Source organism: Silene latifolia, chromosome 2 (assembly GCF_048544455.1).
Source record: "Silene latifolia isolate original U9 population chromosome 2, ASM4854445v1, whole genome shotgun sequence".
NCBI classification, from domain to species: Eukaryota; Viridiplantae; Streptophyta; class Magnoliopsida; order Caryophyllales; family Caryophyllaceae; genus Silene; species Silene latifolia.
In genome coordinates this window covers 180,950,934-180,976,671 of record NC_133527.1, presented here as the reverse complement: position 1 = coordinate 180,976,671, position 25,738 = coordinate 180,950,934, and the positions used below count along the sequence as shown (strand labels likewise).

Here is a 25,738-nt window from a genome sequence, read left to right as displayed (position 1 = left end):
AAAAAGTGGGTACTTTATGAGGTAAAATGGTATCCGTCACTCAAGAGTGACGGATATGTGCCGTCACAAACAAGAATTTGTGAAGTAAAAAATAGTTTAGTGTCTTTGTCCCCACATTGATAAAATAACCAAGCCGGCTTGGGCTTTGGGCTTTGGGCTTTGGTAGAGCACCTGCGGTGCGGGATTGCCCATACGTTTTGAGCCCAAAACCTACTGGTTTTATTTTATTTTATTCTTTAGACAACAGTAGAGTAACCTATAGCTCAGTCCTCTGCAGACTAGCTCTTAGTCTTTTGCAGTCATAGCTTTGCATAGTATAGTCAGTTACTACCTGCAGATTCCTGACTAAGCCATTGCATGACACTGCCCAGCTGCGACCAATGCATGTCCATCATTATAACAGTCATTTCCCCCTGAATTTAGCTATAAATACCAGCCCATTCCCAGCAATTTCAACACAACAAAACCTACTGGTTTTATTTTATTTTATTCTTTAGCCAACAGTAGAGTCCGCTATAGCTCAGTCCTCTCTAGACTAGCTCTCAGTCTTTTGCAGTCACAGCTTTGCAGAGTAGAGTCAGCTGACCAAGCCATTGCATGACACTGCCCAGCTACGACCAATGCATGTCCGTCATTATAATAGTCACTCAGTCATTTCCCCCTGAATTTGGCTATAAATACCAACCCATTCACAACAGTTACAACAGAACAAAATTCAGTTCTCCTCTTCCTCTTCTTCTCTACAAAAATGAAAGCATTCTGTCTTAAAATACTTCAGCCTAGTTGTTAATGTTTCCTTATTCTAGTCAAAATATTTTCATTGAAGTCGTGGCAACGTTTTTGGCGGTTCTCATTTGCACTCTTACCTACACGAAGTTTGCAACGGTTGTGTAATCCTGGGGTCGAATGCTATTGAGTATGTGTCTATTAGACGAGGCATAATCGACTTTAAGACAGTGACCTCAAGTCACGCCACAACAATTGTTCCAGATAAGATCGTTCCTCTTTTTACTTACTGTTTTACTACTACCCGCCTAACATTAGTTTCTACATGAACATGTTACAGAGCAAACATTGTGATTTATGACGATCTAGTCGCACGATTTATTCATTGAAGTAAGTATATTGAGAATGCGCACTCCTAAAAGAATGTAGCCAAGGCGCTAGCCCTCGCGAAACAACCATGTTCACAAACGGGTCAATTGTGGACTTGGTTGGGTGTAGATGTCAAGAAACAATCTATAAGCTGATGGTTGGAGTCCATGTTCGTTTTATACTCTAACACGCCCTCTTACACAAATGTCCGTTGAGCTTGAACTCTTGAAGTGTGCATGCAATTGCAGGCCTCCCTATACCTGGTGCTTAATATTCCACTTTAGAAATGGGGAGCAATGAGATTTAAACCCGCGACCTCTTCAATCGCACGGCTTTGTTACCACGTCAAGAAACCATATGAACCAAAAAATTAAACTCATGATTGAAGCCCATGATCGGTTTTTATACTCTAACAGTAGACATATACGGAGTAGTAGTTAGTTCTTATTAAGTTTAGGACTTGTTTTAGCCATGGCTTGTGATTGAATAAGATTTTTCTAAGTAAATTTGAAATCCTTATTAATTTCATCAATAGACAACAGTATATATCTTAAGGTGAAAATATATCAAATATACTCAACTTGCATACGTAAAACAATCCATTTGTCAGTCCCTATACATTCTCCTTTTGTCTCATCTACCAAATTTGACCGTTTTCATTTCTATCAGCTTGATATATTATCTATTGAATTTGAGTATGAGTCCATTTTTGAAATAATGGTCAAAAACAAAATATTTGTCGTTTTGGGCCGGTTTTGAAAATATTTGTCAAAATAATGTCCACATAGGCTCGGGATTTCTAGACCTGAAACACGCCACTACTAATAGCGTGTTTTGTGAAGGAAACACGCCATTAGTAGTGGCGTGTCTTTACAACAATTTTTTTCCTCAACTGACAGAACTTAAAAAAAAAAAAAAAAAAAAAAAAAAAGTTACATAAGACACGCCATTAAGGGTGGCGTGTTTCCCCTCCGAAACCCGCCATTCTCAATGCCGTGTTTGTTTTAGTCCATTTTTTAATGAAGTTTCTTTCCGTACTCATTATAAACACGCCATTGGTAGTGGCGTGTTTTAGGTCCAGAAATCCCGAGCCTACGTGGACACCATTTTGACAAATATTTTCAAAACCGACCCAAAACAACAAATTTTTTATTTTTGACCATTATTTCAAAAATGGATCCATTGAATTTGAACCTTTGAAATTTCACTTCTTAAAAAGTATGCAGATGTAGTGGATGAAAAAGGATGATTAAAAGCAGCTCATATTTTATGCAAGGATAAGACCTTTAAATCAAGCTCTAACTCATCTTAGTGGAGGAATAAATTTAGTATAAGCGGCCTCGTAGCAAACTAGCAACCCTTCAAATATAAACTTACACGTCACGTTCGCAAATAAATGCAAAGTTCAGGTAGAAAATTATATCCTCCATTTAGATCACAAAATCTCATTGAGGTGCTCCATTTTCACCTCCCATTTACCTGATTGTGAGAGAGGCACTATCCGTCTTCAGCTTGTGACGGATAGTGCTCGTCACAAGCAACACCAACTGCATTTAGATTACGAGCAAGTCTCCCTTGTGAGTGTTGTGACAGACAGGTATATATGTATTACTCCTTCCAATTCAATCCAAACTACCCACTCACTTTTTAAAGTCAACTTTATTAAATTTTGACATCGATTATATTTAATCAAATTTTTAAAATTTTTACGTAAAGTCAACATATTTACGTTTGTTATAAAAAGAGGTTTTAAAAAATTATAATTTCGACACAAAAAAATAATACTCCCTCCTATTCTAGATAAACCTCCCTATTCATGGGGGGCACTAGAATTAAGGAGATGGATTAAAATAAGGTAAAGTATTGTAGTGGGGTTTGGTAATTGGAGAGAGGGAAGGTATTGTGGGGTATTATTGTGGGTGGGGTGATTAAAATAATTATTGTTGTGGGGTAAGTTGATTAAAATAAGTATTGTTGTGGGGTGAGGTGGGGTATTATTGTGGGGTAAGGTGATTAAAATAAGTATAAAACTTTACTAAATAAGGAAATAAGAAAGTTATTGTGAATAGATGAAAAAGGAAAGAGGGAAGTTTATGTAGAATAGGAGGGAGTATATAAATGAAGAAAAATGTGGTCAAAGTGTCATCTCATACACCGTGAAAAGTCAAATGGGTAGTTTGGATTGAATTGGAGGGAGTATGTCACAAGCTTGTGACGGGGTAGATAAGACAAAACAAATTGCTACTTTTTAGGTACTCTGCTTTTGTCTTATCTATCCACATAGGGTAGTACTTAACCCATCACAAACTTGTGACGGAAATGCCTGGAATTTGTGAACATGTATTAAGTGGATCAATACATTTTGGTAATGGCATCATCGCAAATTCGCAACCTTTCAAATACAACCATACACTCGTATAGACGACATTCATTGATATCAGAACAGCGGCAATACTTTCCACAACAATAGATTAGAAAAAACGGTGTTATATCTAAAACTGCACTCCATAGCGATAAATTTTGAAGACGACTAGTCTTGTTATAGGCAGGCAAACTACTGTAACCGAGAATAAACAGCAACAAACTGACTCCAAAATCAAAATTAAGGCCCAAGTAGAAATGCAAATTGCTCTGCAAGCAAAATACTAGGGCCAAATGGCATATAAAACATACACAATCAATCAGAGACCAAAAATCTGAAAATATAGTAGTTCACGAAACAATCTTAATTACTTCCAATGCTCCTCGAATCAACACGACGACAACCCACAGGTCACAATAGCGAATAAATGCAAAGCTCCGAAAGAAACATACATCATCCAGTTAAATTATTGGCTCAGAGTCAGACATATCAGTGATGCAATACATTTAGGTAATGGCATCCTGGCAACCTTGAAAGACAGCCATATAGATGACATTCAAGGATATTCAGAGCCGCGGCGAATTTTCTGCAGCAATAGAATAGAAATGTAGAATCCATGGTGTTATATCTACAATAGAAATGTAGAATCCATGGTGTTATATCTACAGCTGCACTCTTTGAGAAAATTTTAAAGACTAGCCTTAGTTTAGGGAGCAAACAACCCCAAAATCAAACCGACGCCTAACTTTAATACGATTTCAAGTTTTCAACTCCTTTATAGAAGACCATGTATATAAGTAGAAATATCAGTGCAACCACAAGCTAAGACCAAATGGCATATAAAAACACACAAAATCAAAGAATCTGATAACTGAATAAAAATGTAGTTCAGAAAACAATCTTAATTACTTCCTATTAACAAAACAGCGTCTCACCATCTAAACGAATTTGTCTTGCTAAAGATTTTAACAATGCCGCAAACTGGAGAATGCATATTGCATTTTAACCCTCAACAGTAACACTAAATCGAGCAGATAATGAACAAAATATGCTAACGACATTACCAACAAATGAGTCGTCTTAGCTACAAACCACGATAGTAAATCTCAATTCAGCATAACACCTCAGAATTGATCAATGCAGATAATGAGCAAAACCCTAGTCCTATACAGTATCACAGAATCATGCAGATAATGAGCAAAATATGCCCACACCATTACCAACAAATGAACCGTCGTAACTACAAACCACTCTACTCTAAGCAATCGTTGCTTAAGCATCAAAGCCTCTGCCTTAGGGGCTCATCATCGGCATGGATTTAAGATTGCAGGTACCACCACTAATGCACATTTGGTGTACATCAGCAGGATTAATGGTCCAGCAACACCATACTTCAGATACCACTTCCCCCGCCTTCCACCAAATATAATTACATTCATACAAATCATACATTCTTACATTTAAACGTACACGGATAATTGGAAGATAGAGCGGGAATGAGGGATGCCTTTTAACAAACTTGTATCCTCTCATCTTGATGCTAGCCACAAGACGCATTATATAACATTAGCATAGCAACACTTCGACAGCATTTGAATTGATATTAGTTGCATGATATCACTTCCATAACTTAAATGGATATACTTCGGGTACTAAAGTAGGATATCAGTCGAGTTAAAACAGCAATGAACAATTGCACAATTAACACATAGCTAGACTCAATGCAAAACGACAACATCACCTCAATTGAATTACAGATGTTCGCTCTTTTTACTCGCTAAATTCAAAAAAGCGAGAAAAAACGCCACAGTACAAATGGGAGGGAGAGAAACGTGCCTAATATGGAAAGGCAACCAAATCAATGAGACTTTCAAAAATAGAATAAGTAAACAAATGATCGGGAACTAACAATCAAGCTAAAAACAACCAGTATCACATTACTAAATAAAAACATCAATAACAAAAGGATAACGATACGGCGCAACCGCCGTTCAGCCATCTAAAAGAAACAAACATGATAATAACAACACGGAAATGATAATAACCGAAGAGAGTATCACATTACTTAGTAAAAAGTACGATAACAAAAGGATAACGATAAGGCGCAACCGCAACCGGTAATCCACCATTTAATTAAACAAAAAAAACCAAACCCTAATCAATAGACTGCATGACATCATCAGTAGTGAACTTAGTAGCCTTATCCTTATCAGCAGCAGCACGACCCTTAGCTTTCCTCTCAAGCAAACTCTTCCTATCCTTATCAAGTCTGAGCTTAGTAATAACACACTTCGAAGGGTGGACCCCAACATTGACTGTAGACCCGTTGACCTTCTCTCGGGTTATCCTCTCAATATGGATCACCCACTTCTTACGGTACACTTGGACGATTTTACCCTCACGTCCTTTGAAGGTGCCACGGACAACGAGGACTTCGTCGTCTTTGCGGACCGGCATGGACCGGACAGAGTACTTGGATCGGAGGTCGGTTGAGAGTGGTGCGGACATTATGACTCGGCGGACGCTGGAGGGTGCGGTGAAGTGAGCCTTTCGGCTCTTTCGCCTGGAGGAGGAGACGCGTGGGTTGTACTTCATTTTTGTGGGATTTGTGTGTGTGTGTGTTGCGGCTGGATGCGGAGGAAATGGGAAATTAGGGTTGGGTTTGGTTTTATATATGGAAGAATGCAGGGTTTTGGGTGGATTTGTGGGCTTTTTTTCGGGTTGTCGATATTGGTTTGGGTCCAATAGTTTTTGTCTAATCAAGGATTGAACTTGAGTGGCTTATAATTTGGTCGAGGGATTTAACTTGAGAATGAGAATTGAGCTAGACGTGTCAAACCCGAAATTCGACCCAATCGGACCCGTTTTTCAGAGTGAAGATCCGAAAGTTTCAACCCGGCGACCCAAACCCAAAATAACACTTTATTTTAGGGTCGAGACCCGACTCAAATGGGTTCACCCGTTGGGTCAAGAGTAAATAAAAAAATTTATTAAAATATTAATATTTATATATTATATTTGTAAAAATGGTTAAAAAAATAATTTTTTATTACTTAAAATTACAAACAAAATTAAAAAGTCAATTTTATATAATTTTTATAAATTTAATAATAAAATAATTATTAAAAAAAACTTTATTTTAATAATTATGTCATTATAATTAATGTAAACATTGAATATGATTAAAATATTAATTTTAAATATATTTTAGATTTGAAAAAAAAAATGATTAAAACAATCGTTAAAAAAAGGCGTTAGAAGTTATTTCTTGACTCATATTCTGACCCTAACCTGACCCGACCCGTATTCTGACCCGACCCATTTAACAGGGCTACGTGAGACGGTTCACCAATAAGGTACATATTACGCGACTTACATCAATATTACGTCCTTTACCAAATGTAATATTGTGTTCCATACTCTATACTAAATGTGGTAATACTTCTTTTGATTTAAGGAAATACTCCGTAATTTACCCAAATCCAAAGAGAGAGATGTTAGATGTGGCCTTCGTCGAACTCGGGCACATGGCACATGACCACCACAACCTAGATTGTGGTGATTCTTAAATGTGAGTTTATTGGTTTTATTGATATATTATGAGATACAAAGTGTTAAAATGACAGAGTTTGAGGAAAAATGAAATTTCTTCCACTCACAAACTAACTACATGAAAATGTTCATTCTAAATACCACATAATGACCAATTTAAGTGTTTGGAAGGCCAATTTCTCAAAGTACCACTATTACTAATGCAATGTAGTGAATTAGTCAAATGGTGTATCAAAACTCGAAACGGACGATCTTGAAAGTTGTGAGAGTTAGTCGGGCAATGCATCTAAGGCAATTGCACAAAAAAAAACCTATTAAAAGCATCGCGAAAGAAAAATCTTTTCACAATGGATTTAAGTCACGCGTGTCATATGTTCATCTCAACCGCATGTATGCATTAAATTAATCACTCTAGGATCTAGTGGATGAAATCGGTTAACCGTGCAAGCTAACCCCGATTGCGAGACTACATGTTGAGACGGTAGCATCTTGTTACTCAAATTGTAACGAGATTCATGAAATGGGACGTCGGAAGAGACGATCCACACAATAGAGGTCCAATATCTCTTATATGAGATATATCATCACCCTGTTACTCGATCATGAAGGTTTATTTTATCTCTTCTAGCTCCATCCTGACCCGGTCCGTTTATGCTCTAGCTTTAGTCAATGCGAAAACAACTTTTCGGTCAATCTAGGATTATCTTCGTGGGATTCATTTGACTCTAAAACCGCAACACATAAGATTAGCACATAGAAGTTTGATAGGCACCCCACCTCTTCAGCAAAAAACAAAACTCGATAATATAGGTCTACAATCGCGCACATAATCAGTATGCTTACAATAAGGAGTTTGTGCATTGATCGTTGTTTATCTTATCTAGTTCCACTAAATACTAATTAGAAGCACCAATTGTGGGTAGAGAGGTCTCTGATAAGGGTTTGAGAACATGATAAGACCTTGACTTTTTCTAACGCTTTCAATATTAAAATGACTATCAATTAATCATTTTTTTCACAAGATAACACGTAAAATACTCCGTATGAATTAGCCGAGACCAAAGCTCTAAATTTTTGGAACCAGACAAATCCATTTTATTTAAAAAATAAAAATCATTATTTAACTACCGATTAACAAACATTTCATCTCCAGTTACATAAAAAATCACTATCCAACTTTTAAATTCTTAATACATTTTTAATAAATATCAAATCCCCTACAAAATTCAAAACTTCTACTAACATAGCGGGTCGTTTGGTTGCACACTAAATTACACAGGAACTTTAATTCATGTGAATTGGAAAATGGGTAGGTTGTTTGGTTACCCAAATTCACATGAATTGGAACTTCCCATGAATTCCAATTCCTCCATAATGGAGGAAGTTGCTTACCTAGATCCCCCTAGGTAAGTGGGAATGCCTACATGAATTACAATGCCTACATATAACCAAACAACATTTTCTAATTCACATGAATTCTAAAATCATGTGATATGACACTTCTTAGGCATTGTAAGTTCCCGTATGTAACCAAACGACTCCTAGATCTTAAACACCAAGTTTATTCACTAGAAGAAAACTAAAAAATCGGAAATTTGCATATCACTCGAATGATCACAACATTAGCATAAGATTATAAATAAATAGTTTAGCAATAATTAATTAAATCAAATTATCAAATTATTATTATTAATTTCCGAATTGTTTATTTGTTTAATTGCGTTAGTGGTGACCCTTTAAAATCATCCAAAATTGATATCGCAATTTCCCTTCTCTCAAACTTGTCATTCTCCTCTATTTTCTCTCTCTTTTCTTTCTCTGTCTCCGTAGCTGCCACCATGTTCAGCGGTCCCGGTCTCTTCTCCGACATCGGCAAACGCCCCAAAGGTTATTTTCTATCTATTCTTCCCCAATTCAGACCTAATTTTCCAATTACTAGCTTATTGAATTGATTTAATTTTGTTATTCTCGGTGCAGATCTTTTGAATAAGGATTATGTTTCCGATCAGAAGTTTTCGATTTCATCAACCAGCGATTCTGGAGTGGTATAATCTTGTTTTTATTCGTGATTTAATTCAAAGTTTTGTTAGATTTTTAATTTTGTACTTGCGTTTAATTGCGATGCGTTAGTGTGATTTGGTTGATTGATAGATTGCGCTGTAAATATGCTCATGAATTCATTGAGGTTATTGTGAATTTTCGTGACGAACAAGATATATTCTGTTATTGTAGTTGCTGTGTTTTATTAATTGATTTGTGTATTTTGCTTGTTGTTGCATTGAAATTCATCGAGATCTATTTTAGGCTTTGATATATGCATGGAACTGAATGAATTGATTCTCGATGTTACTTGCATTGTTATATGCAACTAATTGTGGAGGTTGGATATTCCAAGTGTGCTAATTATTAATTACGCTAGCTTGATGCTAACTATGTATCGGTGCATACGTTATGAGTTCGTGCCCATTCATGTTTAGATGTTGACCTCTGAAGGTCCTTTCTTCCATTTCTAATGCCAGGGATGAATTCGTATGTTGACAATGTTCCTCCGACTTACGATATGATATATCGTACACGTCTATTTTTGTGACGTGCTGTGTAGCGAAATGTAATATGTTGTGTCGTAGATATGTGATGTCTACCAAAATTTGATGCATTGGTATTTTATGACCCTTCATGGTTAAATTTCCATAATAGAATGGAGATATTTATTATGTGTGGGCTACCAAAATTTGATTTAAAAATGAAGATACGCTTCTTAGGGATTTTCAGTAGTTTTTTTTATATAAATATCTATATATTCAGCCCCATTTTGTATGTGGGAAGTTGATAATATCAGTCATTGTTGGTGCTAGAATGTTTGTGTTCAAATTTTGATTGCTAGCTGTAGGTTCATATGATATATGATAATGATTTTGGATTTCAAAACTGCTTTAAGGTAGTGTTTGGCTCATGGAATTTGGAGACAAATAACCACCTTTTACTATGTTATATTTTGTCATGATTTTCATGTGGTCTGCACACACTATTTGGGAATCTCGCTGTTTGTATGAGACTTATTCACCATCTTGTGTATTATGGTCTTCACCATCTTGTGTATTATGGTCTTCAGGGCTCTAACTTCTGTGTTAGAAATTTTGTAGTTGTGGCTTATGTTGCGCATAGTGTATTGCATTTTGTTTTTAATGTCTACTAGGTAGTATCCCGCGTTTCGCGCGACCTATTTTAATATTTTATGATTATAATTAAGAAAAATAATATAATTCATAGTATATGACCTTCAATATTTTCTCTTTAAAATAATTTTTTCTCAAATTTAATTTTTTTAGGTTTAACTTCATTGTTTTAAAATAAAATACATAACAAGTTTAATTCAAACTAATAAGTGATAATTAATTACGCATGACCAACGTTTGATAAATAAATTTGTGACCGGTGAAATATCATATCAATCAAAATAAAATTTATTCGAATAATACAACAATCAACAATAAGTTCTCAAATTATATCATTTCACGATACTTTATGTTTCAAATCAATTAACATTTGTTCAAAATGATGTGAATATAATTTTATGTAATTTTTAATTTTATATGTATAACATGTAACATTTATCTATCAAACATATAGGGTTCAAACTCAACTTATTCAAATATTTTGATTGTGTCTTGCATGTGATATGTGTCAAACATATCTATGAGAAATTTGCACCCTTGTTTTTTTAAACAACTATATATAATGATGTTTAAGGGTTTACCACTTTACCTCTAAATATATTAGGTTGAACTTTCTCAAATATTATTTTTTGATGTTTAACTTCAAAGTATTTAAAAAATAACATATAAAATATTTAACTAATAGTAATACGGAGTATTTGGTTAGTCATAATCAATACTCCATATTTTATATTTGAATTATACATATTTAATTAAAGATATTAAAGAAAAATATAACGTGTTTTCTACTTTTTTATGTCGTTTATAATACTATATTACTTAATAATCGTTACTTTTGTTTTGATTAGTCAAATGCACTCGCGATCACTATGTACATACACACTCGTACACATACTCATTATCACACTATTGAAACCTATCAAAATCTCACAAGTATTCAATTTGTCCAATATAATTTTTTTCATTTCCACACTATAAAACTTATCTCTTAGTAGTTTGTGTTTTTAATATATACAATGACTCTTCCAAATATATTTTTTTTAATGGATTAATAATCTAAGTTTTATAACTTTCTCAAAATGTTTTTTTTTTTTACATAAATGTAAAACATTGTGAAACACTCACTTTAATCATCACTACATATCAAAATAAATATTTCTATAAATATAATGAAAATTATACTCAACTGAAAGCATTTTTCACAATGAACGTAATTATTTACATTTATAGTTTTATCAAAATAACTTTTTAGTAAATTTAGAATCAAATCACCATAATTATTTAATATAATTTTATAATAAAATTTATTAAACTCTAGTTAATACTTTACTGAGATTTATATAGCATTTATTATGTTTATATTTAATGTCCAGCTATAATTAATACTTGTATTTAATGCTGGTTTGACACGTGGCGCATCCACAATATTTCAACCCAGTTTTATATATATTATATATATAAAACTGGGTTGAGAAATTGTGGATTCGACACATGTCCAATTCAGCCTTAAATACACCATTAATGACATCTTAGTCATTAATTACAGCATTAATGTAACATCAACACCAACATCAACAATAATTTAATAAAGTTATTAATTAGATAAAATAAAATAAGTAATATAGCTAATTTTAAAAAAAAAATTGAGAAAAAATACGAAACTAATTTTTTTAAATTTATAGCGAAAAAATGATTTCGTATGAGTATAATTTTCATTAGAGTTATTAAATACGCAATTTATTTTCGCAGTACGATTTTTACTCATCGTAGTACTTTTTGTACCAAATTTTCCATTTGTTTACCCTTGACTAAAAAACATCAACCTAATTCTCTCTACTTTCTCTATACGGTTGAAACTTGAAACCTGAACTTTTTTAACTTTCTTATAACTTTTCAATTATTGATTATTATTATTGATGATTATTCAACTGACGAACTTGTAATTAATTTGTTTATGCTATTTTTCAATAATTAATTTGACCCTTATAATTTTGTTCCTTTTTTTTTAATTAGGGTTTATTTCTAAATTAATTGAGGATTTGATAGTGGTACGGTGGTTTTGTTGGCGGTGGTTCACAGCCAGTCGTCGGTGGTGTGGTTCGATGGTGGTCTGCCATCGTTGAAGCACTGCTACGACGGCAGTGTTGGACGGTGACGATTGGCCGACGAGTATTATTGTAGTAGTTATCGTCAGGCAGTACTACGAAATAATCAAAAAAGACAAAAAACCATTAAACAATAACCTAACTTTCAATGAAGAAATATGATTTTCTAACCTCTTCGCATCGCCATTTGAACACCAACTTGGATTGTTTCATGATTACAAGCTTTACATCCATGCCTAATTGCCTAGTACGTATTAAATTAAAAAAAAAAGTGATAAAGGAAGTCAGCGTAGTACAACAGACCATCGATCGCCGATTCCTTATACACCACGCCACCCTAACCCACCATCCATTGTCCAACCACCGCAAGCCCAGCCCCACAACAGCAACCCCACCGGCCAATGTCGGCCCGTTATCGCCTGCTGTCTGGTCGGGCAGCCAATAAAACTCCACGCCCGTGGCGGCTATTTGTCCGGTCAGTACCCGATCGGCGAACCACCTCCCCTAATGTTTTGTTCATTAACCATAATGTGGTGAAATTAGAGGATTATGAGTACATGAAATTAGAAAGAATAGATTAGAGAGAAACTAGAGAGAGAAAATGGGAGGGAAAATGAGAGGGGTATAATTGTCAATAGTGTACTATGATGAGTAGAATGTGTACTGCGAAAATCAGGACCCATTAAATATTAAATTTAATGAATATGTGCTCCGCGTAGAAATAAATAAATTATGTAGATCACACAAAAAGAAGAAATGTATCAAATTTCACTTTTTTTATTTTAAATGCATGTATACAGTACAATACAAACAATTTACATAAGAGTTAAGTATTTATATACTCCCTCCATTCAACTCCACTTTACAAGTTTCTTTTATCACGTTTGCCAAGACAGCTTTTACACGATAAATATCATTAGCTGCATATTTGTAAAAATTATATAAGTCAGATATTTTTAATGTACTCTTAAAGACGAATCAAATAAGATCCCACATGAATATATTTTCACTTATGTATCGAGAGAAAATTGAAGTTGAATGTCCGCTTGTGAATAGTGCGCAAAATAGAAAGTTGTAAAGTGGAGTTGAATGGAGGGAGTACATTGTTTTAATTTTTATTTTTGCACGTATCTAAAAACTCTATTCATACAAATTTCAAATTGTCTAAATATTATTTAAATATTTTTATATAGTTATGATAACAAAATTTTAAAACCTTATTATGCAAATTGAGTCTTTTAAAACATAACTTAACATTGAATTCCATATAGTTATTTGGGTTATTTCATGGGAATAATCCATCCTATGCCCCTTCTTCTCATATTAATCTATCCTCGTGTTTAACTGAAAATAATCTCATGTTTGACCTCATTTAACTCTTACTGAACTGAGCTCATAATTGACTTGTTAATACGGGTTTCCCGACAGGTCATTACTTTTTTCTTTTATTTTTTAATTTTTTAAATTTCTTCTTTATACTTTCTTTATCTTCATCCTCATGTATAGACCTTGCTATCAATCTTTAGAATAAGCATCATACTACTTTAATCATCAACAAACCCAAAAAATCTCCCAAAAAGAAACCCAAATCAATTAATTTCAACACCCAAATAATCAGCAAAAAAAAGTACAAATTAAAAAGTAGCAGACAAAATAAATCGATTTAGTCATTGACAACCTAATTAATCAGCCACCATCTTTAATCGATTCCAATTGAAAACCTAACCTTAAACCCAAAAATCCATATTTTTTTGGGGGTTTAATCGGAATGAAGAAGCGGTAATTGCTTCCTTCGCTTGTTCATCTTGTTATAGGTCTAATTCACCATTGAACCCCGTACATTCCAAGTTAAATGTAAGCCATCATTCATCGTATTCATAGTCATCATAACCTTGTGCAGCAAGTCACACATTTTGCCCTTTCAATTCGTCGAAGAATTAATGACTAAAGCCTTCGCGATCTTTTCGGTAATTACCACCATCACGACACTTATTTAGGGTATCTAGTAATCTTGCGGCGAAGCTGGCGAAAGCCCAGATTATAACATGGGTTTTGGCGATGGAGTACACCTACGAGAATAATCATCATCCTTATCATGGCGACGAAGCTGACAGCGTTAAGCCCACTATATATTCAGTGCGGAATATATTTTTTTCTTGACGGAGCTGTTGCCTGTTGGTGTTCGGGGGTGTTGGCGTGAGAAGGTTGAAGAAATATCTCTGTCACGAGCTAAGAGAAAGATAAAAAAATTAGAAAAATAGAATTTGGGATTGTATACGAAGACTAATTCAGTTGTCTTCTTATATTAGTACTTGTATTAATTTGGGCGGAAACAATTGGGGGAAAATAATTTAGAGGTGAGAAAATCAATTTGGGGAAAATAATTTAGGGTTTTTGATTGATGAAGGGAATGTAATTGATTTTTTTTTTGTTTCTCATTAAAATGAAAGTGTTCAAGAGGAAAGGTAACCGGTTTTACAGGTATCCCTTCCAAGGGATTAGTATAAGTCAAATGACGTCAAAGATAAGATTATTCTCAGTTAAATACGAGGATAGATTATGGATAGATTAATCTGAGAAGATGGGTCATAGGATGGATTATTCCCATGAAATAACCCTAGTTATTTTAGGTTGTTGATTTCCGCAGTACAAATTTTACTCATCTGTTGACAATTATACCCCTCTTATTTATCCCTTCCCATTTTCCCTCTCTAATCTCTCTCTAATATATTCTCTCTAATTTCACACATATCCTCTTCTTATTTTATGTGTACAACATCGATAAATTATTTTGATACACAAAAAAATTATGCCATGAGGTTGATAAATTATGTGTTTCATTGATAAAATATATTTACAAACTCATTAGATTATTTTTACACTAACGCATATATTCATTTAACGAATAAACGTACTACGTACTATCTAAAAAGATGGAAAAAAAAAAAAAATTAACAATGACATGCGTACTACCCATCTTCATCATGTATGTTTCCATCACCAACACGATTGATCAAATGATCACCACGTACCAATACCAATACACTACCATGTACTACACAGTACCGCCAATACCACCACAATTGGCAGCCACCGGCGCCGATAACCGATCTATGCACAACCCCTCTTCCACAAGTCCTTACATACAATCCGTCCTTACATACAGCCCGACCTCTCTCTCACGCACCTGCCTCCGTGAACAGCCACTGACAACCACCTATCGTTCTCTTCGCCGACACGCACTCCCATGTAACCAACGATATCCCAGTGAACCAATACCTTCATGCCATACCAATTAAACCCTAATAAATTTAATTGAAAAAAAGATGCAAAATTATAACTAATAATCAATTTAATTGATGATAACAATTGATTGATGAATTAAGTAATCGCTCTAATAACCGAATTATCATTCATAATTGAAGAATTTGTGCATTTTTTGATGGAGGTAAGAGAGTTGGCAATAGAGAGAAGGTAGAGAGAATTAGGTTTTCATGTTTTGGTAAGGGTAACAAATGGAAGATTTTGTACAAAAAGTACTACAATAAGTAAATATGTATTTGAGAAAATAAATTACGTTATTTTATATTCAATTTTTTTTTGTTTAATTGAAAAGAAACGAGAAATATCAAGTGTGTATGTGGTAAGGAGTAGGTATGTACACTGTGACTAGACCTGGCAAACAGATCGGGTGTGTCTATTTCGTGCTCGTGTCACATGTAAACGGGTCACAAACCCTCCAACCCAAACCCGACCCAATTAAATATCGTGTCATGTTCGTGTGGACCCCCTTACATAAATGGGTCATCAATCCTCAACTTTAACCCGTTAATTTCGTGTCCGGTTCGTGTCGTATTTTCATGTCATGCATGTCCATATTTGGAAAGTTTAAGTATATTTATGTGATGGAGGATCCAAAAAAATTAGGATTAATTTAGTAAACGGGTTATTCGTGTCGGGTTCGTATTTAGAAAGGTCAACCCAAACCCTACCCAATTAAATATCGTGTCGTGTTCGTGTCGACCCACTTACATAAACGGGTCAATCGGCCTCAACCCACTCCCGTTAATTTCGTGCCGGGTTTGTGTCGTGTTTTCGTGTCGTGTCATTGTTTGCCACCTCTAACTGTGACATGAACCGCATATTTATAATCACAATAAAAATAATGATAACATTAAGAACATTTGTTTTATAAGAGATGTGAGAAAATAAGAATTATAATTCTTTTTTTTTAGATATTCTCAAATAAATGTTGTCTACACTATTTATAACACATCGTCTATTACTTAATTTATATATTTTATTTAAAAATACTTTCGAAAAATATGTAAAAAATAATACTCCGTATTTGAAAAAAAATCTATTTTATTTTTAAGTAAAATACTAAATGTCATATATCAGTTGTATTATTTTTCCTTCAATTATAATAATAAAATATACAAACAGATCGTGCGAAGCACGGGATGCTACCTAGTCATTCATATAATTTTCAGTTTCACACAGCCTTACTGAGTGTATGCAAATAACTCATTGAAACAACCATAGCTGCAACAAGGGGAAGCTGCAGAAACTATTTTTTTATTTGCAATTGCACTATTAAACCTTAATAAAAACGTTTGTGTCATTAGATAGGTTTGAATAACTGAACATTTAGTCTATTTGTATTTACAAAACTGACTTAAGTTTTGTAAAGGGAAAGCTATGGAAGAAGGGACAATGGAATGCTTGCAAAATGAAGCAGACTTAGTTGAGAATGAGATTAGAACATGGGTGATTAATTGAAACCGTATACCATTCAATATCATATGTTTGTATGTTAGAGAATAATCTTCAGGGGCAAGGGCTAGTCTGCTGAATGCGGAGAGAGACAATTCTTTTCTCAGCATCAAATGACAAATGACAGTGAAAAATTGACGTATCAAATGTGGTGTTTAATCTGTCGGAATTTTCCAGATTTGGTTATGATTAGCCGAGGAGGGATGGTGTCAATGCCGTTCCGCTTTGTCTGCTGATTTTAATCATGGGGTAGTTGGTGTTGTGGTAGTTGGCCTGAGTTCAATGGTTGGTCGGTTTAGACTTAATGTGGGCCGATGGGGTTTGTAGGTCCATAGGTGGTTGGAGTCCTTTTGGGCTTATAAATGCTGTGAGTGGCTGACAGGTTGCTTAGTATTTTTGTGGATATAGAGATCACGAGGGGCTGGCCGGTCGTGGGTTGGGTCACAGGGTTTATGGGTTGGATGGTGATTAGAGCGGGTACTGTGGGCTAGTTGGTAGTGGAGGAAGGCGAAGGGCTACATTTCACATACCAACACTCATTTCGCAACTAAAATAACTTTCCTTAAATGGAAATGTAAACTATTGACTAATACACCCCAAAAAAGAATACATAAACTATTCATTGGGACGAAGAGAGTACTCTCAAAAGTCCCAATACATAAAGCTAAAAAATCATGAAAATACAGAAAGCTGCATTTTTGTGCAAGTTGGAAAATGAATTATATAGGCCTAAAATTTCACCTTTTCACTGGCCCAAGTACGAGTCTCTTGCCATACATTATCTTTGGCGGAGAAATCAGCTGTTGCTCATGTTGTACATTTGGTGTATCCGTTGACTCATCTGATGTAACGAAGCTGTCGTAGTGTAGATTGCTTTAGAAGGCATGAATGAATCCTTACTTTATGCTGTAAGCCGGTCTCCTTCAAGCTCATTTTTTTTCGTGGTTATATGGAAGTCGTAGAAGTTATTGAACTCATGTGTTAAGATCTATCTCATTGATGGTGTGTTGGATAAACCCCTCAATTTATTTGTTTGTTTCTTTGTGGTTTCTCTCTTCTCTTGATGTGCATGATATTCTTCTTAAAATGAAGCAGCTTTCTTCAGTATGTTCAATTAGTCTTACATTGCTGTTGACTGTTGTCCGAAATTATTGTCTCATTTCTCTTCGTTCTGTACTCTAGGCATTCACTTCAACTGCTGTAAAGAAAGGAGGACTGTCTACTGGTGATGTGGCTGCTTTATACAAGTATAAGAACACTGTGGCCAATGTCAAAGTTGATACAGAGTCCAATGTAAGGTTTTCTTGTCCACTTGGTCTTTGATGTATATTTGTATGAACATGAGCTCAACAACTATGCTTTTGCAGATCTCAACCACATTCACCATCACGGACTTCATCCCATCAACAAAAACAATCGCCTCTCTGAAATTTCCTGATGCTTCTTCTGGGAAGGTATAATTAATCCAACAATTTTTGAGGATAGAAGGCATCATTTTTTACCTATTCCTTAATTACCTTATTCTTTGTCATACAGCTGGAGGTTCAATACTTCCACGATCATGCAACCTTTACAACGGCACTTGGTCTGAAGAAGTCTCCACTTGTTGATTTTACGGCTACACTTGGTACCCCAACCATCGCCTTTGGTGTAGAAGCTGCATATGACACCACTTCTGGTGCCTTTACCAAGTACACTGCTGGTGTTGGTCTGTCAAAACCAGAATCAAGTGCCTCGATTGTTCTGTAAGTCCTACTCTAGATCGAAGTTGAATCTATTGTTCTGTTTTCTTATCCATTGAAATTGAATGTGATGTAGCAACTTATGTCACTTCGACTTTCACTTTTGGGTGATGACCTTGTGTGACTCAGCTTTTTTAATATGAGTTATAAACCTATACCCAAAACTAATCAACTGGACATTTCTCCTAACACTGCAAAAAGGAAGGCTCTCATATCAAAAGTCGAGGAAAATACGAGTCTATGAAGTACTCCCTCATATTCTCTATCTTCTTCCACATTAGTTTTAGACAATTATTTAGTGGAATGGTAACATGTGGAGGAAAATGAAAGTAGAAGAGAAAAGGTGGGGTTACATACTTACATGTGATATTAACCACAAATGATAGACAAATAAGGAAAGTGGAAGATCGTTGTGACTTACCCGTTTAGGAAATGTGGAAGCTGTTAGTGAATAGGAGGGAGTATATATTATCTTTTGATGTTTGTAAGCCATCTCCGTATCCCTCTTTTTCGGACAAAGTTCCCATGTCTCAAAATTTGAATTGGGATGAGTTTGACGCATTGAGATCTACCCATGTCAGACACCAGGACCCTACTACTAGTAACATAGGTCATCTCACACTAGTAAAATCTTTACGACCCTGTAAATCCGTGAGTACTAATTTGTACTATTTGAACCAGGGGTGACAAGGGAGACACTATTAATGCATCATACTTGCACCATTTGGACCAAGATAAGAAAAGTGCTATAGTTGGTGATTTCAGCCGAAGGTTTTCCACAAACGACAACACTTTCACAGTCGGAGGATCTTATGCTATTGACAATTTAACCGTGGTGAAGGCAAAGCTAAATAACCATGGAAAGCTTAATGCTGTCCTGCAGCATGAGGTCATACCCAGATCCGTGCTCACTATTGCCAGTGAATTTGATACCATGAATCTAGATAAAACCCCGAAGTTCGGCTTGGCAATCGCTCTCAAGCCTTGATCAGCTGTTTTCTGGAATAATTAATTCCTTTCGGCTGATTTGTTCACTTGTGGTTCCATTTATTGGAGCAACCAATAAATAATTTTGGAGCTATATTCATTTTTGATTCCGTGACTGGTACTGTTAACAGTGTTTGGGTTTGTTTTTATTGTAAGAGTGCAACTCAATGTCACTCCTAGCGAAATATTTTTCTGGTAGCTACTCATTTAATTGGAAGATAGCTCTACTCATTTAATTGGAAGATGTTTTTATTTTCTTATTTTCTGCTGTTCAATTTTGTGCGACAAAGATATGCCCTAAAGATTAAGGGAAAATTTTATCGCACGACAATTAGGCTTGCCTTACTTTACGGTTCCGAGTGTTACGGTTCCGAGTGTTGGGCTGTGAAACATTGTCACATTCAAAAGATGAGTGTGGCGGAGTTGCGTATGTTGAGGTGGATGTGCGGACATACAAGGAAAGGTTGATTAAGGAATGAGGTGATTAGGGGAAAATGTAATGTAATACCCCGTATTTTTATATAACCAATTAAACGGATATTATTATATATTAATTATTATACATATTATATTACTAATTAAGTCGAGTTAATATTGAGTCGATAATTTCGTTAAGTTATTTTACTTAACCCGCGTTGTATCGATATAAGTTAATTGTGACGGGTTTATAAGAATTCGAATTATGAGCTAACCCATCTGAGTTGGCCCATTAACTGTTCAGCCCATTTAACCCTAAGCCCAACTAAACCCTAACCCTAACCCTAATAATACCCTAACCAACCCGCCTCCCTCATTCCTTACTCCCTCAACCCGCCTCCTTTCTTCACCAACACCAAACACCAGCTTTCACGCAAAACGAGAGAGAGAGAGTGAGCTTGGGGTGTTGGCGGCGCAGCAAGGAAGAGCTAGGGGCAATTGTCGACGACCGTGGGTGGCCATGGTGGCTGTGTGGTGGCGGAAAAAGGTAAGAGTTCAACCTTCCCTCTGTTTTTGTTTTTCTGTCGGGTTGTTGGTGGTTGTTGCGTGTCTTAGGGAGGGGATAAGGGTGGTTGGTGTCTGGGTATTGGTAATGGGTGGTTAGAGACGCCCCTGTTGGTGGCAGTTAGGGTGATTATAGGCGGTGGAAATGGCGGTTGGAGGCTTTGTCGACAGAGACAATCAAAACGGGTTTGAGTGCGGGTTTCGAGCGGGTTAGACGGATAGGTTTGGGGTGGCGCCACCGTGGACTAGGGGGAGGTCGAAACGGTGGTGCTATGGTGTCTGTGTGCGTGGGTTGGCGGCGAGCATAATGGTGGTGATAGAATAGTGTACTGTTGATATCAGTGGCGGCTGTGGGGTTGCAAAGGTGGGTCACAGGTGGCGGCAACCCCCGCTAAAGCGGCTTTAGCGGCTCGGTTCGACTCGCCGTGGCGATCGACCCAGTGGTGGTGGTTGTTGGTGGTGGGGTCGAAGTGGGCGTGCCTGGTGGTTGTCGCGGTGGTTCAGGCGGCGCGTGAGGAGTTTAGGCGAGTGAGAAGTCACGGGTTGTGGAGTCGGGTTTTTCGAGTTGTTTTTATGTTTGATTCGGGTTTTCTTAATCGTTTAAATTCGTTAATATTTTATTTATCATATTCAGTTAATTAATTTAATTCCCGAGTTATTCAAAATGTTTAGAGACGGTTTTGAGTCGGGATTGTTAGAATTGTTCAAATGCTTGATTCGTTTCATCGTATAATTCGTTTAAATCCTCTAATTATCGTTTTGGTTTAAGTTCCGAGTTATTTAAAATAAAATAATAATTAATAATAATTAATTAATTAGAGACGGGTTTAATAGAAAAGTTACCATATCGGGAAAGTTTCCATTTTAAGAAATTCTACTTTAGTAACTTCCTATGTTGGGAAGTTGGGTCAAATACTAATCGGGTTATTTTAGTTATCAGTTGGGCTTAAGTTTGGTGTCGGGATTGTATTTCGGGAAAGCTTCTATTTTTGGGAGATTTCTATATTTAGTAGTTAGTAATTATAAATATTATAATTGTTTTAGGTGTCGGATTCGTGAAGGATCGATAATCGGATTCGTTGCTTTATTTTCCTGACTGCTTGAACTGCTTAATTGGATTTGCTGGCACTTTGAGGTAGGGAAATGCACTTGACTTATTATCGTTGTTGTTGAATTGTGTTGACTTGTTGTGTTTCATATGACCAAGCTGTGAACGTTGACTTGATTCGTGGTTGTTGATTTACGTTATGATTCATATCTTTGGAAGGTGATTGACCAATTGATCGTATTGAGTATGTTATCACAACATCTGGTAACCGGCATGATTTTATGATTGATCAGTTCAATGATATATATATATATATATATATATATATATATATATATATATTGTGTTGCATTAATTTCTTTTGAGCATTCATATGCATTGGAGATGGAGGATGTTGTGGTGATGTGGTGTGGTGAAGATGATGTTGTGATAAGGCCCAAGCGGGTTCTAGGACTTGCCCTGGTGTCCTCACCATGCGAGTGCGATCGGCTACGGTCGATATATATAGTCTACCGGGATCGGTATGGTCAGGGCGTTCGGGTTATGAGTTATGAGTTATGAGTTATGAGATATGAGATATGAGTTGAGATGGAGATGGAGGTGACGGAGGAGCATGCATATCATATTTTGTTGTTTTATTGTTTTCCCTACTCAACCTCGTGGTTGACCCCGTATTCGTGAACACCGTGATGACCCAAATATTGGCGAGCGGACTTGACAGGGTTAAGAGATAGAACGGGAGCTGGATGGGCGTGAGACACCGGATCAGACGACTTAGTAGCTAGATCATCATCTAGAAGACTTTCACTTTTATTTATGTTAGTTCTTGTAATTTGACGTAAAGAGGTTTTGTAATAATTAAGTTAAAAATAATTACATAAATTGCCTTGGAGTTTAATTTGTTATTCACTACCTCGGAAAACCGAGATGGTAACAGTCCGGTTTATTAGGGAATGTCTTGACGAAGGCTTCTTTTATAAACCGGGGTGTTACAAAGTGGTATCAGAGCGAACGATCCTCAGGCCTAAACCAATGAGCCCAATGAACCTAGGATGTGTCTAATTAAAATGAACCCCGGATAGAGTCGTTAGGAGCACACTAAGGTAAGGTATGAGTTAGGGGCCCCTCACACCGAACCAGCCCCTCTCGGTTTGACCGGAAACCCCGAGTGTATATGAGAGAAAGGGTAGAAAAGTTGCTTGAGGTTGAACAGGAAATTCATATATCGTTGCCTAAGTGTGAACTGATTGATACATTGATTATTGCATAATCGAGTTGATGTATACTTTGAGACCCATATATTCTATCCATTCTGCAGGACAACGCTACGGTAAGTATTTTGTATGAATGATGACGTGATCATATAATGTTGTGGAAATGAGAAATAAAATTTCGAGTTCAGTTAATAATCAATGAAGTGTTGTGCTAGACGTGAGCATGAAAATAATTGCGAGTCGATGATAGTTACCTAGGTGGATGTTGAATGATGTCTTTGATAGCACTACTATGACTAAGTAATATGCGGTTATGTGATCCCAAAGCCATGCTAGTATAGTATTGTGATAGTAATTAGAAACACTATTGAATTGCATGTTTATAGTCATAGCAATCGTGATTTAGATGTAAGGAGTAGATCGAGATGCGAAAGGATTCTATGGGGTAGATGTTACGAAATACACAGTGTGAGATTTAAGTTAGGATGAGTTAGTATCGATAGTATGGTTGTAAGAGTTTGGGACATAGAAAATGAACGACTTAGTGCTGAAACTTGTTTTGTTTGATTGTACTCTTTAATTGACCTTACTGCCATTTCTTTTCTGTTTATTGCCTATGGATGAAAATTTTATGAGAGATAGCCTTGGGAGTTAGTATTCATTTGGCGTTGGTTTCATGCTTATATGATATACGGATTAGGAGTAATAAATATTTTAGTGAGTGTGGTTAGGAAGTTCTGTGCGGTGATGTTTGATATTAATAATTTTTGCATAATTCCAACTCCATCGGTCAAAAGAGTCGCATAGGTTTTCAAATTGATAAGCCACGAAAATTCTTGATGTCTCTATATTAAACGGTAGGTTTTGCAAATCGACCCAAGTTTTGGACCAATTCTTTGTCACATGTTTGTTTGGACCAATTGTTGTCACATGTTTGTTTGGACCAACTGAGTTGTAAAATTCTTTAAAAATGAAATTTTTGTGCTTTAGACCTAATTCTTTTTCCCCTGTGTTTTTAACTCTCCGTGTTTTATAAAAATAATATGAATCAAGTTTTAATCGAATGGTTATTTATTCGTGATCTTTGGAAGTTACAACGTGAATCAAAACATTTAAAATGTGTGTTCTATGTTGAATTTTCATACAGTCGTTTGATTAATTCATGAGCCTTAGTAATGTGAATTTATAATGCTTTATATGACGATAGTAGCACGCATGTTCAGTAGTTATGTATCTTAACAAGTGATAAAATTAAAACTTAGTTGATAACATTGTTGGCATGATAGTATGAGTAAAATTGGATAGCTTAATTTGATAATATTTTATACGAGTCCAGTTGTTTGCATATTTTATATGTTTGGCATGTTGCAATATCTCTAGTGTGTTCATCATAGTTGTATAGTGGTCAGATATATGTAAATATAAAACTATATTATCATATCTTGGTAAGTTGGTGGGGTTAAATGTTAACTTGATTGTTCTAATATACTCGCATGAATATTATAATAGTTATGTTTAAATGTTTACACATGGGTGGTAGTAATGATTGTGTCTAAATGTTCACACGTGTAGGATGTCATCTGAGTTCTAATGTCTTCTATGCGAATTTGTGTGCCTATAGTTATACTTATCACTTTCATTGCAATAAATTATTTCAGTTGAACCTAAACCTATAACATGATAATAAACAGTGTTGTTATTTCTTATTGAATATGTTCGTTATTACAATGTCATAAAATGCTAAAGTGATTCTTGCAATTGTATGGGTGTGATATAAAGGAAACTGTTTGATATAACACGACAATTGGCATATCTATATTCTCGAGTCGTTACTATCAATTATATTAAAATAAAGATTGTTATGATAACTATGTTGACAATTATAATAGGATAACCCTTTGATGATTCACATGATATGCATTGGTTTAAATGATAGTCGTTATAGTTACATTTAATTGAGCCTACGAGTTGCCTAATTATTCAATCATGCAAATCAGAGAAGCTGTTCAAGTTGTTAATCTTTTATCATAGCTAGTGTTCTACGAAGTGTATGATGGCAAATGTATATGTCTAAGTTATTTATACGATATCTTTTGTTTTGCTGAAAATGAGTATACTAAGTTGCTAGACACAATTGAAAGATATGATTGCTAAAATGTGAAACATATGTTGGATATGAAAGTGATGTTGTTGTTGTCATAGATCATATGTAGTTACTTTTATAGGGAAATATGTTTTCAGAATTGATATCGTGCAAACAATTTTTATAATTTAAAATATGAATTATGAGTATGTTGTTGATTGCTTAAATTCATCGACCCAATTCGTGACCTAAACCAGTGGGTGAGTAAATGGTTGTACGGACATGTCAATAAGATCCTGTGAGTGTGATGGATGGTAGTGGTAGATCTATTTTCTGTGATATGTTTGCAATGTGAGAAGTTCTTAAATTGTTTTGTTGATTTTGCTCTCGCTCGTTCATAGTCTATAATTGATCATCAAATTTGTTTAGTGGTGAAACCGTGTAAACCTTGGTTCCTTTCTTGTTGTTCTTTAGTTTGATGTTGTGTTTTTAAGTTAAGCATGAGCTAGTAATAAATGTTACTTGTTGACAATCGGTTAATCCCATAATAAAACCTTGTTTCGACCTTAATGTTAATGCGCAATCTTTTATCATATGTTCTTTCCTGTCACATGTGG

General features: G+C 35.4%; 2 protein-coding genes across 2 annotated transcripts; one reads left to right on the top strand and one right to left on the bottom strand.

Annotated features, from left to right (window-relative positions):
• Positions 1-5,457: 5,457 nt before the first annotated feature.
• Positions 5,458-6,121, bottom strand: LOC141643556 (large ribosomal subunit protein uL24z-like). The gene has a single exon (XM_074452753.1). The coding sequence runs from the start codon at positions 6,050-6,052 to the stop codon at positions 5,612-5,614; it is 441 nt and encodes a 146-aa protein (XP_074308854.1). The 5' UTR covers positions 6,053-6,121; the 3' UTR covers positions 5,458-5,611.
• A 2,485-nt stretch (positions 6,122-8,606) lies between these two features.
• On the top strand, positions 8,607-20,055 carry LOC141643555 (mitochondrial outer membrane protein porin 2). Its single transcript, XM_074452752.1, has 6 exons — positions 8,607-8,896; positions 8,987-9,054; positions 18,249-18,359; positions 18,434-18,520; positions 18,603-18,811; positions 19,490-20,055. Exons 1-6 carry the CDS (start codon positions 8,848-8,850, stop codon positions 19,794-19,796), a joined length of 831 nt encoding a protein of 276 aa, XP_074308853.1. The 5' UTR covers positions 8,607-8,847; the 3' UTR covers positions 19,797-20,055.
• Positions 20,056-25,738: the final 5,683 nt, after the last annotated feature.

What these genes read in the sequence shown, in the direction of transcription:
- LOC141643556 (XM_074452753.1), bottom strand. Translation starts at nt 6,052, where the DNA reads ATGAAGTACAACCCACGCGTCTCCTCCTCCAGGCGAAAGAGCCGAAAG.
- LOC141643555 (XM_074452752.1), top strand. Translation starts at nt 8,848, where the DNA reads ATGTTCAGCGGTCCCGGTCTCTTCTCCGACATCGGCAAACGCCCCAAA. An exon ending in CATCGGCAAACGCCCCAAAG is followed by an intron (nt 8,897 to 8,986) that starts GTTATTTTCTAT and finishes TTCTCGGTGCAG; the next exon opens with ATCTTTTGAATAAGGATTAT. An exon ending in TCAAGTGCCTCGATTGTTCT is followed by an intron (nt 18,812 to 19,489) that starts GTAAGTCCTACT and finishes TATTTGAACCAG; the next exon opens with GGGTGACAAGGGAGACACTA.